This window comes from Zalophus californianus, chromosome 4 (genome assembly GCF_009762305.2).
Source record: "Zalophus californianus isolate mZalCal1 chromosome 4, mZalCal1.pri.v2, whole genome shotgun sequence".
In the NCBI taxonomy this organism is placed as follows: domain Eukaryota; kingdom Metazoa; phylum Chordata; class Mammalia; order Carnivora; family Otariidae; genus Zalophus; species Zalophus californianus.
In genome coordinates this window covers 57,577,748-57,597,432 of record NC_045598.1, presented here as the reverse complement: position 1 = coordinate 57,597,432, position 19,685 = coordinate 57,577,748, and the positions used below count along the sequence as shown (strand labels likewise).

Here is a 19,685-nt window from a genome sequence, read left to right as displayed (position 1 = left end):
AAAATTTACATTGAAAAAAAATGAAACTAGACTATAATGATTTTGGGAAAGAAGAAGAAAATCGGAAGAATAAGCCTATCTGATTTCAAGACTATTATAGTTACAGTAACCAGGACTGTGTGGTACTGGCAGAGGGACAGACAGATTGATAAATGGAACAGTTCAGAGAACCCATAAATAGACTCACAAAAATCTGCCCAAATGATTTTTGGCAAAGGTGCAAAGGCAATTCACTAGAGGAAAGGTAGCCTTTTCAACAAATGGTGCTGGCTCAAGTGGACATCCATAGGCAAAATTAATGAAACTTGACCTACATCTCACACCGGATATATATAAAAATTAGCTCAAAATAGATCAGACTTAAATGTAAAACACTGATAATGAAACACAAACCAGAGTTTGAGAAAAGATTGGCCAATCACATAACTGACAAGAATAGTTCAAGAATAAAGAACTCTCAAAAGAGAGAAGTAAGAAACTAAATAATCCATTTGGAATGATGTCAAAAGATATGAAGAAACATTTCACCAGACAATACAGATGGCAGCAAATAAGCACATGAAAAGACATTCAATATCATTAGCTATTAGAAAACTTAAAATTAATACCACAGTGAGCTCTTACTACGCATGTATCAGACAGCCTAAATAAAACACTGTGACAGTGTGTAAGACTGATGAATCACAGACCTGTACTCCTGAAACAAATAATACATTATATGTTAATAAAAAAATTAAAAACCCCAAAACATAGTGACAGCAACAAATGCTGACAATGAGGAGGAGAGACTGGCTTGCTCAGATGCTGCTGCTGGAAACAGAAAATGGTAGAGCCATTCTGCAAACATATTTGGCAGTCTCTTAAAAAATGAAATATGCAAGAACCATATGATTCAGCAGTTACATTCCTGGACATTTATCCTAGAGATGTAAGACTTACATTCATACAAAAACCTGTCCATGAAGGTTTAGAACAATTTTCCTCATAACAGCCCCAAACTGGAAACCAGGCAGGTTTCCTTCAGTGGGCGAATGGTTAAACAAACGGATGCATCCTTACCATAATACACTAATCAGCAATAAAAGGAAGAAACTCTTAACACACACACACACACAATGATGTGAATGAATCTTCAGGGAATTACGCTGAGTAAAAAAGCTAATCCCCAAAGATTACATACTGTAGGATTCCATTTGTATGACATTCTTAAAGACAAAACTATAGAAATGGAGGGTTGTAGAAATGCCAGGAGTTAATTTAAAAAGTAATATAGGCAGTACAGATAACAATCTTTGGAGTCAGACGATTCTGGGTTTTATTTCTTGCTCTATCACTTTTTAGTTATGCAATCTTATGCAAGTTACCTAAACCCCCTCTGCTCATCAAATGAAAACTGTAGATAATGACAAGTGCTTCACAGAATATTGTGAGGATTAAGAAGATAATGTAACAAATTGAGCATATTGTTTGCTACATAGTAAGTACTCAATAATTGCATTGAGAATAAAAAGTTCTCTGCTAAGTAAAGGTCTGATTGTTCTTTGGACATAGCAATAAATAAATAATCATGCAAAAGAACTGTTTTTTAAACCTGTTGCAATTAATTCATGACAATTTACATTAGAAACTGCTCCTGAAAGTTAGCCAATCAGCAACAGCCTCATTCAAATAACTGTGCTTTGCCAGTTCAAGGTCAATGAACCCCTAAATAGTCCAACTTTTGAAAATCCACCAATCCTTGAACTCTATGCTTCCTTGGACTCCAGTTTACCCAGAGATTTTGCCTTACAAGTTATTTGCTAGCAAGCAGTAAGTTAGGCATTTTGTTTTAGATATTGAAAAATGGCCTCTTTTACGGAGGGGTACAGCATATACAAATTAAAAAAAAAAACAATTCTGCCATAAGTACAGATGATACTACTCACTCTTCACTAATATGGCTAGTGTTTTAAGTTGAGGTGATTCACCTTCATTTTTTTTTTCCCTCAGACACCTCTGCCCCCATTATTTATAGGATTTCAAGAAACTGCCTGGGTGAAGAGTACAGCCCGTGTTCATTTATAAGTAATTCAGAAGGGATACTAACTAACTCATGACCTTGGCCTCATTAACAGCCTACTGTTAGGAACAACGCTAAGTGAAAATTTAGCTTGCCATAATTAACAGATTTTTATCCAAAATAATAAATATCATAATAGCTACCAATAATTAAACACTTATATGACAGGCACTGTGATAAATATTTTACATCATGATCTTAATTTTTAGAACCACTCTACAAGGTATGCATCACTGTCTTCTTTTCCCCGACATGGAAACTCAACAGCAAAGCTTAATATGCTCAAGGGCCAATTAAAGATGTAGTTAAAGCTTATAGTTTCTCTTGCACTCCTGCTTAAAAGAAAAAAAAAAAAAGAGCAAGATCTTAAAAACTAATAAAAAAAAAAAAACCCTGAGATTTTTTTTCCTGCAGGTTAGCGAAGAGTTTAGTTTTTATGTTTTAGTGTAATTGTCATTTTACAGGGCAGTTTTATCACTTTTACCAGTGGTTTTTGGTGACAGGATTTAGGTTATTTTTTGGAAAATGGAGACTGTATTAAACAGGAAGTGGTGGTTGGAATCTTAGATGATATGATCAGGAAGTTTGATGAGCTAAATTATTGAGAAACAAAATTAACAAAATGAACTTAATTCAATATGATGGAAGAATCTTAGGAAGGTTTCACTCATGCTTAGAGCTCCTGATCCTGTTCCTTCTGAGAGTCACAAAAGTAAGTAAAAGAATTTGTAAATGTGTCAGATTAAAGAAAATGAAGGTTCGGAAAACAAGTGCATTTAAGAATATCTCAAATACTCGATATGTGTAGGGTCAAGAAAAACAAGTTGAAGAGGACTCAAAAATGATTTTTAAGCACATGACTAGTGCCAGGGTTTCTTTCTCTCTTCTGAACATGGAACAGAAGAAACAATACCAAGTTGTGGCAAAAAGTACTAGCTAACTATATATCAAATATATTCCTGATATTGAGGGTTGTTTACTATTGCGACAGGGCTATGCTACAATGTTTTCTGAATTATTTTGGTTGAGTGGAGAGGGAGGGATACGATACTTGAATAGTATAACAGTGATTAGACCAGGCTGTAGAAGCAGACATTACTGGGCTCCAATCCTGTGTTCCTCAATTCCATGCTTCTAGCTCCTTGTCCCATTAGCTTGTTGTGAAGATGATACGAGAATGTCTATGTTAAGCACCATAATACAGTCTGACCATGTATTATAGATATTGTTTTATGATTATGGTAACCAAACTATTAAGCATTATTTTTCTTCTCTCTTTCTCTCTCTCTTTTTGATATTCACTTAGGGCAGTTCTGATGCCAAAAATCTATGTTCTCCCATTTGGGCATTAGAGGACATCTTGGAAGGGAGCTCTGAAGCTTAAAAGAGACAGGGCAGGAAGATGTTCTTTTTCCCGCCCTGAGGACTGGGTAACATAGCATTCTGCTAGCACAGTGCAATATTTTGGGAGGGGGTTATTCAAAATATTTGTTGACTAAATTTTTTAGAGTCAAAAACCAGTGATGTACTCCAATGCCCCAAATGACAGATAAAAAGGTGAAGCAGTAGGGCCTTTCCCTTCAGAGCATGTGCCTTAGGATGACAGCTGGTGGATATGTGCAGACAGTCTTTTCATGCTTACTGAATCTCATAAGCATATTCTTTTATGATTAAGTGTCAATTTATAAAACATAGCTATGGAACTGGAAATTATTAACCAAATGAAAGAACAATAAAGGATCCATAATAGCAAAAATGATGACATTAGAGCCACCTGACATGTTCAGCCTATAATTTGTTTTGTGATGCTGCTAACTTACACATTCCTGAAATAAAATAAAAAGAAAGATGTTAACAGTAACAACAAAAATTTGACAATTATTCCTTTCACCCTTAAGACTTCTAAGAACCTTTAGATAGTAGACTAAATCAGATAAAAATCAAGTGGCAAGAAATGGGATCTTAGTATTTTGACATCTTCTATCTGGCAACAATCCTTGATCATCTGCCAGTTGTCATGTTGTTTAGGTCTTCAAATTACATACTCAATCATGGACATTTTTATTACATTGGATTAATTTTGCGTTTTCTTTTTGCTTTTATATTTCTTCCAAAATGAAGACAGTATAAATGTTATTGAGTTATTTCAATTTTCTGAAGTAGAACAGTCATTTGTTTTAAAGAATACCTATGTCAAGATTTTATGAAATAAATAGTTTTAATCTGCCATTCTATTGTTTTAATCTGCCATTCTATTGTTTTAATCTGTGGCGAGGTTTTTTGTTTTTCTTTTTCTCTTTTACCTCTGACTTAATAGTCATTTGGTAGACACTCTTTGGGTTTGCACGTTTATTGAGGAAATAATTTAGAGTCAGTCCAGATGAGAACAATCTCCTGATTTTATGACAGCGATGTTGTGATGTCTTTCACTACCGGAGACAGCTGTATTGTTGCCCCGAGATTGAGATAAAGGGATGTACTCTGGAAGTTAAAGAATTAATGTTGTATTAAGTAAAAAAAAAAAATTAAAAAGCGACTGTGAAACTGAACAGTATTTTATTCAACTGTCACTTCTGCTTTAAGTTAGAGAAGACTTTTTTCCATTTACATTTCCACAATCTCTTAGCTGCATTATTTTTGAGAACAAACTTCATTCCATAATAGAAATAGAGGAAGTTTAAAAAATCTATGAATTAAATAATACTAAAATCAATTGATTAAAAATACATCATCCTAGCTGTTCAGATTAACAAACTATATCTTTGAAATGGATCATTAAATAGAGGATATTACTTCATTGGTTTCTTCAAATGCTTCTTCCTGATTCAGGTACTATTACCAAGGACATGGTAGCCTCTGATGGGTCCCCTTTTCATGAAAGTTTTGACTTCGTACAGGCCATGTACTCTTGCTTTGGCGATTAGTTATTGTTTAACAAGCAAGTCTTTATATTTATTCAGGCTTCTCTCTCTTATTTGCAATTGTGGGGGGCACTGAATCTCATTGGATATATTCATTCTTATTTCTCTAGTATAAGGAAAGACATGGCTGCACTGATTTACTGGAAAAGGTAACTTGTTAGTCAGTCAATAAGCTGGGTTTTAAGAGAGTTCATCTGAATAACAGTTCTGCTTCTGGTGACATAAAAGGAGTGCAACTTGAAATTCTCAAGACTAGATTTGAGCCCTTAGCTTACAACTCCTATTATTGTTCTTTGGATTGTCTAATGTATTTTAACTTAACCTCTAGCAGTGCATTTTCATCCTGTTCTGGAACAATAACTGACAGTTTGCCATAAAGAACATGTTGAGGCTATTTTAGTAGAGAAAGAAGCATATATGGGTTAGCTAGGGGAAGTTAGTGCATGTTCTTAACACAGTGACTAAATATAAGCATCAGAAATTTCAAATAGCCTCCAGTGAGTATTTGGTAGGTGCCTAACAATATTATCAATAATTGATACCTAGCCACAGAAGCCAAATAAGATATAATTTTCACCTACCTACTTCTCCTACTCCTGACCCCTCCTAACCTGGAAGGATATTTGTGTGAGGGTGGATATGCTGGCCTCCCAGGCAACTGGTGTGTTGCTTAAAACTCCTTTTTCAACCTAAGGGTAAAATTAATGAGTGGGTACTTATTATTTACATAAATAATCAGTTTCAAATTATTTCTGGATGGCAAAACTCCAAGAAAAACAGGGTTGCGTTATTGTAGATCTAGCGAGTCGTTTTCAGAGTCTGCTAGGGAGAGAGGTTCATACATCTGGTATCTTCCCACTGTTTCTCTCTCCTTTTAAAACTTTAGTTCCCTGAAAAAAAGTGGCTTTTGGTCAAGAGAAAAACTTTGCAATGTATCAGTGTAAGAAATGTCTCTCTGGGAGCAACAGACTGTGCTAAGAAGTTTTTTGTTTTTGTTTTCATTTTTGTAATTTAAAAATCTATAATTGTATGACTTCATCAATTTGCCCTTTCACTGACTCATTTCTCGTTTTGGGGGCAGAGTTCACTGACAGTGAATGCATTTGGCTGTTATTTCTTCCTGAAGCTCAGCAGCCCTAGCAGAATATGCCATCAACATGGATATCAGTGCAGTCTTTATATTGCTCAATACAGAGCACTAAGGGACACCACCACAACTGAGGGGGACAGGGAGAGGATGAGGGAAGCAAGGAGAATCTCAACTTACCAAGTGACTCAGAAAGATCTTTTCCTAATGTTTAGAAAAATGTCTGGAGTTGAAAATGACTATATAAAGGATTCCTATCTATTTTTGAGTTTCCGTGATGGCCCAGTCTACCAGAAAAAATTGAAGAAAAATTTACTCTGACCAGTGCAAAATTTGCTCCTATCAGAGGAGAAAAATGAGGCTGGGGAAAGAGAAGCAGAAAAGTGGGAGCCAGGATGGTGTTTGGCATTATTCACAGTGATCAGGAAAGTTGTTCTCATTTGCTTATGGACTGATGAAGTCAAGGCATTACTCCTGGGGGTTCTTCACTGTCAATAATGTACATTGCTTTGGGAGCAAAAAATACAAAGCCTTAGGCAAAACCTACTCTAGCTGATATATTTCTTTCTGTATAAAAGGAGAGTTTAGCTACAGAATTGACAATTACTAAGGTTTCAGAATATTTTTTTTCATTTCAGTTTTATTTCAGACTAGAACAGATATTCTTGACTCTGATGTAGTTGATAGAAATGAGAAACATTTCTATTTCCCTGTATCTTATCTCCTATATGCAAGGTTTACTGGGTTGATCTTCCCATCTGTCGTCTACATCTTGACTTGCTCTCTCTCTCTCTTTTTAAAAGATTTATTTATTTATTTGAGAGAGAGAGAGAGCACTCACAAGTGGGAAGGCAGAGGGAGAGAATCTCAAGCAGACTCCACTCTGAGCACAGAGCCTGATGTGGTTCCATCCCAGGACCCTGAGATCATGTCCTGAGCCCAAACCAAAAGTCAGACGCTTAACCGACTGTGCTACCGAGGCGCCCGGTGACTTGCTCTCTCATAGCCTCAAGATCTTACTGATCTCTATCTGCCATCCTTACTTTTCCCAGTATTTAAATATTCATCTTTCTTATCTATTCTAGACTTTCCACTATTTCCACGGAAGCAAACTATAACCACCCTCCAACAGCACTATTGCTCCGTCTCAGCTAAATTACAAAAGCCAAGAATTATTGTTATTTTTGTTCTAGTTCCACATATATAGAGTGGGGATAGCAATATTTGCTTTTAATGGAAAAGGGTTTGCAGAAAGTTACTTGTTAATGACTACAACGTAATGGTTATATAATTTAGATATTTGTGGCATAACACTAGGATGCTTTTATTTAAATTACTAAATATATAGGTTAATTTTCATATATCACACTTGAAAATATCTACTTCTTATTTAAAAATTCTAACTTTTTTGAAAAGTTCTACTCTAGATTGACTTTTGTTACCAAGTGAAAAACCAATTCTAGTAGAAATCTGATTCAGTTTTTTTGGGGGGGGGAAGGGCAGTGGGAGAGGGAGAGAGAGAATCTTAAGCAGAACCTGAGATCATGACCTGAGCCAAAACTGAGTCGGATACTTAACCAACTGAGCCACCCAGGAGCTCCTAATTTAGTTGTTTTAAAACAAAAATGAGGGCGCCTGGGTGGCTCAGTCGGTTGGGCGACTGCCTTCGGCTCAGGTCATGAACCTGGAGTCCCGGGATCGAGTCCCGCATCGGGCTCCCTGCTCGGCGGGGAGTCTGCTTCTCCCTCTGACCCTCTTCCCTCTCGTGCTCTCTGTCTCTCATTCTCTCTCTCTCAATATGAGATTTTCAGAAGGTATTTTGGATCTTTTCTTTCTAAACATGTATAGAAAGAAATGGTAAAGTGCATTATACTAAGATATAAGAGAAATGCCAAAATTAAAATAAGGAATGAAAATTCCTTCCCAGAAACTTGATTAAAAAATTTGTAATACTTCCTATAATCTGAAAAACCGAAAATTCCAATTTGGGGACCTGGGAAAGAAAGAATAAAAAGGACATGAAAATGATCAAAAAGCCCATATAATTTCCCTTAAATTTCTTTACGTTTCTCCTAATGAGTTGCTGGGCGTGCCTCGGAGATGACAAGCATCTGGCAATCATGAAGCCCTTAATGGCTGAGCTGGCGTTGTAGGGGTGAGAAAATCATGGGCAAATTCAGCATGAGGGACAAGTCCGCGAGCCAAGACTAAATTAGCTGCGTTTTTATACTTTTCTTTTCAACTGTGTCTGTCCTCATGTTAACCCTTGATACCTATCTTTATTATCCTAGCTGCCAAGTTATCATGTATTTAACCTAGAAAAACCAGACACGTGGGGAGGGAAGAGTTGCTAATGCTAAAAGAGACCTTGGAATGTCTAGTCTTTACATATTAAAAAATTTTCAGATTTAGTATCAGTAAGATTTTAAAGTTTCTTGGTTACCCTTTCCAGAAAGGAAATGTCTTAAGGTTCATTTGTTTTAATACGCCACTTGAGCCTTTTTGCTGCAATGCTTTTCTGCTCCAGCATGGTTTTATCCCTCAATTTTATATCTTCTCAGGGATATTCAAACTTAAGGCTCTCCATATTTTTTTAAGACTCTCACTATTCTCAAAAAAGTTTGTCATTTCAGAATTAGGGAAAAACAGCCTGGTCATTCCTATGAAAGGAGTCTACCAAATCAGAGTATAATGTCTGACTTTATTTTTTTATTTTTTATTTTTTTTATTTTTTATTATTTTTAATTTAATTTTTCTTTAAAGATTTTACTTATTTATTTGAGAGACAGAGAACAAGAACAGGGGAAGGGGCAGAGGAAGAGGGAGAAACAGACTCCCTACTGGGCAGGAGGCGGCGGCTCAATCCCAGGACCCTGAGATCATGACCTGAACCAAAGGCAGGCGCTTAACCCACTGAGCCTCCCAGGTACCCCCAATGTCTGACTTTAAAATGAAAAAATTTTCACTTATGTTTTACACTATGACCTTCCTACTATTTTCTCTCCAATGTAGGAGAGCAATCTAAAATATTTAGTCACCTGTGAAATCTAGATAGTAGGCAAGTAATCTAACCTAAACTCCGTGTCCCTGAGAAACTCAGTTTCTTCTTTCATACAGTGGATAAAAATAATAGTACTTACCTGATACGGTTGTCATGGGGATTAGATGAAGAAATATATTAAAACATTTAGCACAATGCCTGACACAGAGTAATATTTAATATATAGTACATAATATTTCTTACCAGGGTGACTGCAGCATAATCCAATAGACTATAGCAGTTAATGCAGAGATGTGACGGGAGTCTAACATACAAATACTCCTGAAACCACTGTTGTTTTCAGCCATTGCAAAGTTTTTAATAGCAATTCTTAAAGTGCTTGAGTAGTACGGCTTGGAATTCAGAGGGAGATTTACATAGCTGTGACATGTTCTCCTAGCAGTGATTCCCAGACTTTTTGAATTAATGGACATTTAGAATTTGAGACTTTGGACACTGACAGGGCAAGAGAGAATTGAAAACTACCACCTACTGTCACACCATTAAAAAAATAAGTCAGTTAAATCCCACCTCTTGCTACTCAGAAAAAAAACAAAACAAAACAAAAAACCAAGTCAGGATTTAACACCCTCAACATTTTGTCAAGGATTAGCAGGACAGAAATAGTAAAGAACAACATTTTTCTGATTGATGAGCACCTTTTGTCTAATTATTTTATGTGTCTAAAATATTTTATGTGTTGGAGGGTACCCAAATTTGTTCTCCTTTAGTGCTTGGAGTACTCATAGGCATACCCATGAGTATTACTAGTATTAGTTCAACCAAAGGGCTATGATAGCCAGAACACAGAGCCACAGTTCAATCAAAGCCTTTCTAAAATTGTGTCTCCCCCTGAATCTCTGAAGCATCACAGTGGTTTCTGATCACAGCAGTTATCACAGCACTGATATCACACAGCTGGAGTATCACAGTAGAAACAGAGGAGTATCTCTAGGCACAGCAATAAGATGCAAAAAAGTCTAATACAGAGACTTTAAGAAATACACTCAAATGGAGCTGGCAAAGACTTCTTCACGACTTACTCTCTTTTGATTCCCTATTCCATTTGTAGTTCAATTTTTAATTTTCCATCCTCACTCTGTCTAGCTTGATGACTACTCACTTCAACTGCAAAAGTAATATTGATTTTTAAAAACATTCACTGTATAATGAAATATAAACCCAATAAATATTAGTATAATTCTCATAGCTATTTCAGTAAATCCTGCAGCCCAGGCTAATAATTCCATTACCATTTTCATTTTCTTAGGTTGTTTTTCACTGAATATTAACTTAATAGATTGAATTATTATAGATAATAAAAAAACTAAATTTGAAAATTTAGAGCATTCTTTATTCTCTTTACTCTATGAGATAGTAGGTAGACACATCTGTATGTTCGAAAATCTCATATTTTAGGCAAAGGTGCTATAACTTGGGGTAGTCTGAAAATGGGTATCATGATAGAAGAAGATACAAATGAGTTACACATGAAAGACATATACTACATTATTTCACATTTGACAAGAAGTATAAAAGGTTATGAAGTTTTCAGATAGATTAAGCAATTATGTTAGTCTTTAAGAAGATCGACAACCTCACAAATGTTTAATCAATACAGGATTGCATGGGGTTTTTAAGTAGAAAACCAAGCAAACTAACGATCAGCGTGATTTGTATTGATGATATGATTAAACATAATATTATGGAGTTTGAAAAATAGATTTCAGGTAAAATGGATATAAGGATGGATAATGGAAACATCTGTTAATTCCATTTAAAGTAATAGGTGAATAAATCTTTTTCTTTTATGGGACTATTATAGTAGCCCTTTGCAACTATGTAAGTGGATATAGTTCCCTCCTTTGGTCAGGCAACTTCCCCTTGGCTCTGATAGGTTTTCCTTTAACTTCCTGCTATGACATTCATCCTCTCATCTTTCCTCATAAAGAAGTAGATTCCCCTCCTTTCTTCTCTGAGATTTTCAACTTCCTCAAATATGATCAGGTGTCTGCCATCTTAAATATTCCTTCTGGCTTCCTTATGTCCCTCCTTAGATTCTACCATAATACTCTCATTCCTTTCAAAAGGAAGCTCTTTTCTTGAGTTTTCTAGGTTTCTATGTTTATCTACCCCTTAATGTAAGTTCCAATGGATTCCACTCCTTCAATTAAGTAAATTGATTTTGCCGAGGCCACCAATGACTTCTCCATTTCTAAATCCAAAGAGTCTTTAATCATACTTACCTTGCTTGATTTTTTTTTTTTTGGCACCATGTGACACTGTTGACCACTCTTTCCTTAAAACATTATTTCCTTCTAGTTTTTTAGAGGTCACTGGAGTTGAGAGCCCTATCTATTCTACGTAAACTGATTAGTCAATGCCAATCAGATAATTTTATTGACTTGCCAGGGGTGGGAAGTCCTTAGCTATTTTGGATCAGTGAGATGTAAGAAGAGGTTTGTTGGGAGATTTAGGGTTGAAAAGTTCTGCTTGTAACAAACAGCTATTGGGAACTTGGTTCTCTCCCTTGATGGATTTGAAAAAGGAAGCTTGTATCTCCAATTGTCATTGGTAGCCCACTTATAATAATAAGAGGAACCAATTTTAGGATAAAGCCAACAGTATGGATAGAAGAGTGGAGAGGAAAAAAAGCCCTAAGTATTTAGATTATATAACTGAAGACTAAATCTGAGGCTTACTCTAGATCTTGATAATCAGCTAAATATTTACTTAACATTCAAGGCTGTTTCCTTTGAATTTTCTAGATCCTGTGGCAGAAAGAACCCTATTGATAAAATTTTGGTTATTCCTTCTCTATTCTTCTTAAGATCATCCCTTAAATGTTGGTGTTCCATGGAGTTCTATGTCACCATCTGTCTCACTCATAGCTAATTATGACATATATCTGATGATTGCTAAGTTTGTTTCTTCAGCTAACATTTCTCTCCTGAACTTCAGATAAATATATCCAAATATCTACTAAACATTACCACTCAGATACCCTAAATATACCTCAAATCAACACATTGAAACTTAAACTACCTTCTCCTCTTCCACTTCTACTTGGTACTCTTTTTGTACTTCCAATCTCAGTGAATGGCATAAAATCAGTCCCTTGTCCAAATTAGAAACCTGTGTACCAATCATGGAACTTATATCTATCTCCTATATCCTATGTCCAGTCAATCACGACATCATGTTGGCTCACCTTTCAAGAAGATATTGAATCTAGGCATTTCTCACCACCACCCATTGTTTCCATCTACTCTCCCCTGTATTACAAAAGAAGCTTCTTAACTCATTCCATTGCCTTCAGTCTTTCTCCTCTGCAATTCATTCTCTGCAAAGCTATCAGAGTGTTCTTTAAATGAAAATTTAATCTTGGCTTTCCCCTGTTTAAGACACTTCTCATTTCCTTCCAAGTAAAGTACAGCATGATCAAATTTCTGTTTACCTTCCGGCCTTATTTCACATCACTCCTCTTGACTTCTTTTAGTTTCTTTACTAAACAAGTACCCTTTCCAGATTCTCTCATAGCCTTATATCCCAACTTCACTGCCCTAGTCACACTACATTATGTTTATCAGCTATGTTTAATATTGCCCAATAGGCAGATTGATAACATGTGTACTAACATGCAAATCAGGTCATTAACAATTAATTTAGGTAAAATAATGTGATAGTTAATACATATTTTTTAAAAAAGCATTGAAGTAGTCATCAAGAGGAAAATCATCACCTAGGTTACAAAGAAAGTATGTGATTATATATGTAAGTCATGAAGCACAATTATAAAATAAACACTCATGTACTTAAGAACTAAGTGTAAGAGCCACAATTCAATTTAAGAAATAAAACAGTAGCAAGAATAATACAAGTTTCCTCCCTTAGCCTACCCCCAGCCTTCCCTTTAGAGATAACCATAATCGTAAATTTTGTTAACCATTCCCTTATAAAAATAGTTTTCTGACTCATGTACTTATGCCTAAACAATTTATTTTTAGTTTTGCTTGTTTTTGAGATTTATAAATATGATAGTTTTGATGTGTTGCATCTTCTGAAACTTGTTTTTTACTCAAATGATATTTCTAAAGTTTATACACATTATCATAATTATGATTAACTACTTTTCATTGCTTTAAAATACTCTTCTGTGTGAACAGCAGAGTTTATTTACATACTTTCCTGGTGGTTGGCATTTGGGTTTTTCCAGTTTTCTACTATTGTAAACATTACAAGTGTCTTGGATAATATCTCAGGAGGGCAATTTTTGGATTGTAGGGTATGTGCATGTTCAGCTTTATAAGATAATTTGATACCAAAGTGATTGTGCTTTTTATTCCTACAAGAACTATAAAAAGGTTTCCATTGTTCTTATAGTTGTAAGCAACCTACATTTTTCAGACTTCTTAATTTTTGTGACTAGTAGGTATAAAATAGCATCTTTTTTTTTTTGTATTTCTGATTGACAAAAGTATTCAGTTTTTAAAAATGTTTATTTACTCTCCTAATTCCCCTTGTACTTTACCATTTTTTGTAGTGTTGTATGTCTTTTGTTATTGATTATATGAGTTTTAAAAAATATATTCTGGAATACCAATCCTTTGTCCCTCATATATGTTGCAATTATCTTCCCAGGTTGTGGCTTCTTCTTATTCCCGTCATGATGATATAATATGGTATTATAATTGCCTACCTGTCACTTAGGCTACCTCACTAGACTAAAAGGTCTTTAAGGTAAGACCCCACCTTTGTCATTTTTGTTCCCCAGTATCTAGCAAGTGCTCAACACATAGCTGAGCACATACAGTTGCTCAATAAGTATTTATTGAATGAATGACTGGATGAATGAACTGCTATGACTTTGAAAATGGTAAATCAACCTTTTTTTAGCCAAATTTCGTTTTACACAAATTGGCTGCACCATACTGCTAAACTAAAGAGGGTCAGAAGTATGCATTACACACAATCCTGTACTTGCATTTCAAAGGTGGGAGTCAGGCACTAGTAAGAGGTGAGAGCATCTGCAGAGAGGTGGCAGGATATTGTTTATAAAAATTTGTTACCAATTCTTAACATTTGGTAGTGTTCATTTCTTGAGCTTACAGTTAACTAAGCTCCTTACAGTGGGATAAAATTTAGCCTAAATTTATTACAAAATTAGAAATGTTGTTAAGACACAAGATACGGATTACATATTACAATGGATGCACAAGGTTCATGGTTTGTGTCATTAATTTGAAATTGGTTACCTTTTTAGTAATGGTGTCCGGAGGTACATCCCGCCTCCCAAGAGGATAAGGATTCCATTGGCCACTAGGAGATACATCTTCTTGTCCATTGTCTAAAATGTTGCTTTGCTGGGACGGGGTCTATTGCGAAAATGGTATGGCATTCTTTAGTGATGTAATAGAAGTTTATCATAATTTTCTGAAAAGAGTGCCTAGTGACTATGATAAAATTAATTTTGTTTAATTGCAGAAAAACAAATATCCTGAACTGGAAGAATTATTATACACTATTTACTCAGTAAGAATTCTAAATTGACAGCTTTTTGGAAGCAGTGAGAAATTCGATTAAAATAACCATCTTAGAGTTATTTACTGAATTTTAAAGAAAAGTTTAGATTATTTACAGTACCTGAATAAAAAATAATCAGAATAAAATTAACCAATTGTTAAAAACCACAACATTTAAAACCTGCTTAATTCATTTCTTTAGTATGATCTTACCATTTAGAATATAAACTGAAACCATATAATACATAGTATGTAACTTTCAATATTTCAAACCATAACCTAAAACAAATTTTATAAAACTGTACTGATTCTGGTAGAACATGCCTTGCACTAATCCAACATAGTGTTAATACTAGCATAGTGTAAGATTTATGGTACTATGACATTATCTACAGATTGCTTTTAGGAATATAGGAAAGGAACATCAAAAATATTGTGCTATTAGAATCATGGCATAAATAAATGACTTTTGATTTTAAATTTATTTATATAGATCATTTATGCTTTAAAGTTTAAATTCTTCATATATTTGTAGCTGATTTACTGCTTATTATTTTTAACAAATAATAATACCCCTGTCATTATTATTATTAACATAAGATACCAGGGAGGACTCCACAGTCTGATCTGAGTAATAGCAAATTACACACCATCAGAAAGACAGCCTCCAGTGGAGGGATATAGTACTGGTATATTTTTCCTGTGGAAGCAGATCAACTTTTTTTTATGATTATATATGTATAATCATATACATACTTTCTCCTCCCCTAACCTACAGGATATCCAGATACTCCTTGATTTCCTGGGGAATTTTTATGTGGGTGAGAAATTATGCTCAGTGTTTCCTATGCCATTTTCTGTATATGGTTTGAAGTATCCCTATGGATAAATAAAGCCTAGTTAGAAGGTGTAGGTGCAGCTCTACTCTGTGGGAGGAACTGTCCAACCCCAGGATGGGAGAACTGGACCATTCTCTTCACAACATGGCACAGATGGGCTGCTTGGCAGCTGTGATCTGGTTATACAGAGTGGTCCTAGTTGTTTTTTAAAAAACAATTAGATAACCATCCAATCTGCATTCTGACTGCATGCATTTTTTTTTTTTAAAGGGATTGCTTGGAACTGTTTTAAAATAAGATTATGACACTAGATGAAGTTTTCCTAAGGTCTAATGGATATAATGAAAAGTAAGGAGTAGCTCAATTTTCTTCTTGTGCTTTAGCCATTAAGAATTCCTTTTTCGTGAGTCTATCAGAAAATGTGAAAAAAGAGAAAAAAGGTACTGAATTGAAGCATCTGGGTTAGTTAGGGGTGAATTCACTTGAGTTTGTTTGAAAAATCACATGTAGGTAACATATTTAAACTACAGACTACTTGAAAAAAAAACACAGCTATTTAATGCCTGTTTGTTTTCAAGCATTAAACTTCTAGTCTTTTCCTTTTTCAGATTAACATGTTTGTATATGCTCACACACAATTTTTCTAGATATTAAAATATGACAAGTCAAATTATTAAAATTAAGCAGTTAAAATATAAGTTTTCAGGGTAAGCACTACTGACTGGTGTTTTTGTTTGTTTGTTTGTTTTGGCTTCAATTAATGGTTTAAACTAATATCCATGTCTTTCTGGCTTGATTTATTTGCCAGTGAAGTAGGATAATGCATGTGTTCATCTGGTTAGGTGCCTGTGCAAAATCTATTTTTGAGAAGAGGCCAGAATGTAACACAAGTATTCTTTTATTTTTTCCCCCTCCATATCATTCTCCTCTCCTTCCTATTTCCTCCACTAGTCTTGCTTCAGCTGCCCAGACAGGACTCCTAGTCACAGAGAGCAACTGAAAATTGCAGAATTCTTTTGGTGTTAAAAACAAAAAACAAAAAACAAAAAACGCAAAAATCCTTTAGTCAAAATCCTAATATCATGATGGTGTAGGCTCTTCCCTAGTTTAAGAATCAATCTTTCTCTTTTTAAAATTAGAATTAGCAACCACACCAATTCTACAGTACAGGGGTCAGAGGAAACATAAACATGCAGACACATGAAAAAAAAAATACTTTTACTAGACACCAAAATTAAAAGAATTTCCTGAAAGCAATTTCCTTTCTCCATTTCAAGAATGCTCTGATGTTTTTGTTTTTCTTAAGTGAGATACTCTGGGGGCTTAAGTTTGGAGAAATAGTAAGACCATGAAAACAGTTTATTAATGTTGGGTGTGGGGGTGTGGTCCAAAAGAAAATTATACAGTGGGTTCACATTCTGTCCCAAAAGATGTATAGCTATTTACAAAAAATTATGCTTTTGATAACATGCTACTGAGTTGTATATAAATGCAGTTGCTTAGTTGTTAAAATTCTATAAAATATTAAAAGGAACAACTGAAATATATAAAAAAATGATGAAGCTATCACTGTTGAAATTTGTTATTGCAGAGATAATAAGCAAACTGAGGTTCAGTTATTCATTCAATTATTTCTAGTACCACACTCTAGATATTTTATTTAGATACTTTAAAAAAGTAAGAATGAGTCTTCTTTTCCTCAGCATAAATAACTAGTTAAATATAAAAAACATGGAAAATCACCATAATGCACCATTTTCTCAACTTCTAAATTCTGTAGGTCTTTAAATATTTTAAAAAGAACAGAGAAAATGGTCATTATGATTTAGTGAAAACTCAGAAATTATATTTGTTAAGAAATACACTAATGCTAGGAGAAGTTTTGCTGAAGGGATACAGTCCCAGAAATGACTATGGACATTTGTAGATTTAACATTTATGTTTTTGACTACTGTGAATGACCACAAGTGTCTACTGGAAGAAGTAATTTCTAATTTTGCTGAGATGTAAATGTGCGTGAAGATCTGTGCTATACATGTACATATGGGTGAGTGTGTGCATGCATGTGCTTATGTGTGTCCATATGTGAATATGTTTGTATGTACAGGATTCACAAATATGAATAAATGAGCTTAGCTGATTTAGTAGTTTTGCTTTGGTTAGCTAACTAATGGGTGCACTGAATGCTTGACAAATTAGACTTACTGCATTTAGCTGGAGAAATTATAGGAGAGTGGTATTAGCATTTGGCACTCTGCAAAGGTCTTGGGATATATGCCTTAAAACTCAAGGATCTATTTTGCTTAGTAATTGGCATATAGTTCACAAAAGGCATTACCATAGATTTAAAAATGTTTTAAAAATAATCTTCCCCAAAGTATTTCTAGTGAAAATTATTGTTACATTATTCATTTTCTGCATATATTTTTAAAAAAATAGGTACTATAAATATATGCCAAGTTTCAATATAAATCATTATGATTTCAAGGGGTTTAATCTGAAGGTTGTAATGTAATATACAGATGATTTTTTAAACCACCGTTTCATTGTCATGGTGAGGAAGCATCTGTATGAGTACTAACATTATTATTTTGGTAATTTTAGTCATTGTCCTTGAGGATTTATGTGGATTTACAGGCTGGAGGTTTTTTTCATAATTAGAAAGATAAGTGAATCTTTCTTGAGTGATAGGTAGCCAATAATAAATGCAGCAGAATCAATAGAAGCTATAGGCTTAAGTTGCCCCAAGGTGCTGCACAAATCTTGTTTTGCTTTCAGCCGAAAAAAAAATGGAATTAAGTAAGTAACCCTTGAGACTAGGGTGAATAAATGCATAGCAAATGTTGGTACTATTTGATCCTGAGTCATCTACATAGATGCAGTAAGAAAGGACATTAGAAATTTAAAAATAATTTAGGTGCACACATTTCTATCTGAATTTCTCTAATCCAAAAGATAGTGGGATGAGTATCAACTAATAAAACAGATAGCAAGGCCATCTTCTTCCAGGCAAAATTCTATGAAAAGATTCTTTCATACATATATTTCCATAATTTTAACTTCCCTTACCCTGAAATTGTAATTTATATTAGTGTCTGTTTCAATAAAGCCCAATAAGCAGTAGGTGCTATGTTATAATATTATGGTGGTAGAAGTTAAAAAGAAAGGAACAAGGAAAGAAGTGTCAATTTCTCCAGCGTGGAAGAAATCACACTATACTAGCAGCCACACACCTGCAGAGGGGGAGCTAGGAGAGGCCAGTGATTTCTTCCCCAGCCCTACTTGTCTCTGGGGGTGCAGTTGTAGGAACGATTAACTTGTGATTTTCTTGGGTTCACAGTCTTTGGCCTTTCACCGCCATGAAGCATATTTCTTGGTAACACCGAGTGCCCAGGAAATGAAACTGAATCTTAAAGAGCCTGAGGTAACTATGAGCATTTATTAGGTTCTGCTAACTGAGAGAGCCCTGTATCTGTGGCACATAGGGAATGATGTGGGCATGATAGGTTTTGCCTTAGTTAATATGTTCTACTATATAGTCTTTTCTCCATCCCATAGATCTATTTTTCTGGATTATTGTGAAGATGACGTGAGATAATAATGTGTTTGAAAGAGCTTTATCAACTATCATGAGTTACGTTCCCTAAAAATGTCAGGTTTTATAAATATTTGAGAAGGCTCATTGTATGGTAAAAACAGCAGGGAACTTGGTGCCAAGCAGGGTCAGATCAAATTCTACCTACTACTATGTTAGGTGCAGAAAGAAAAGGGTAGAATGTAGGTAGGTTCCTTTGTGTGACACAGGAGCCTCAGTTTCGTGGTCTGTACCATGGAGATAAACACTTCCTCTGAGGGTTTGTGAGGGTTGTGTGAAAAAAACATATTTAAAGTACCTAATGGTACGAAGGCACACAGTAGATTCTTAATAAATCCTAGTCTTTATTCTCCTGTCGAAATATTTTTCTACCATTAATCTGGATAATAAAAAAGGCAATTTGAATTGACATTTTACAGTATTATATTTCTCTCTAATAACATAAAATTTCAAGACAATAACTAAGCTCAGTTACAACAGAACACATCCGAAGAAGCACATGGAACCATTAATAAAGCATAGAAAGTTGCCTTAAATGCTTTTTGGAGAGGCAGCAAATAAATGATTAATGAATAAATGAATGAATAAATAAATGGATTAATAGAAAATACTAATAATTCTA

General features: G+C 34.7%; 1 protein-coding gene across 2 annotated transcripts in view; it reads right to left on the bottom strand.

The window, feature by feature from the left end:
• LRRC7 (leucine rich repeat containing 7) overlaps positions 1-19,685 on the bottom strand; it is a 939,042-nt gene that overhangs the window by 64,505 nt on the left and 854,852 nt on the right. For both annotated transcript variants that reach the window (XM_027572982.2, XM_027572991.2), the window contains one exon: positions 14,363-14,482. In XM_027572982.2, the coding sequence (XP_027428783.1) occupies positions 14,363-14,482 (120 nt within the window). The remainder of the gene's footprint in view (positions 1-14,362; positions 14,483-19,685) is intronic.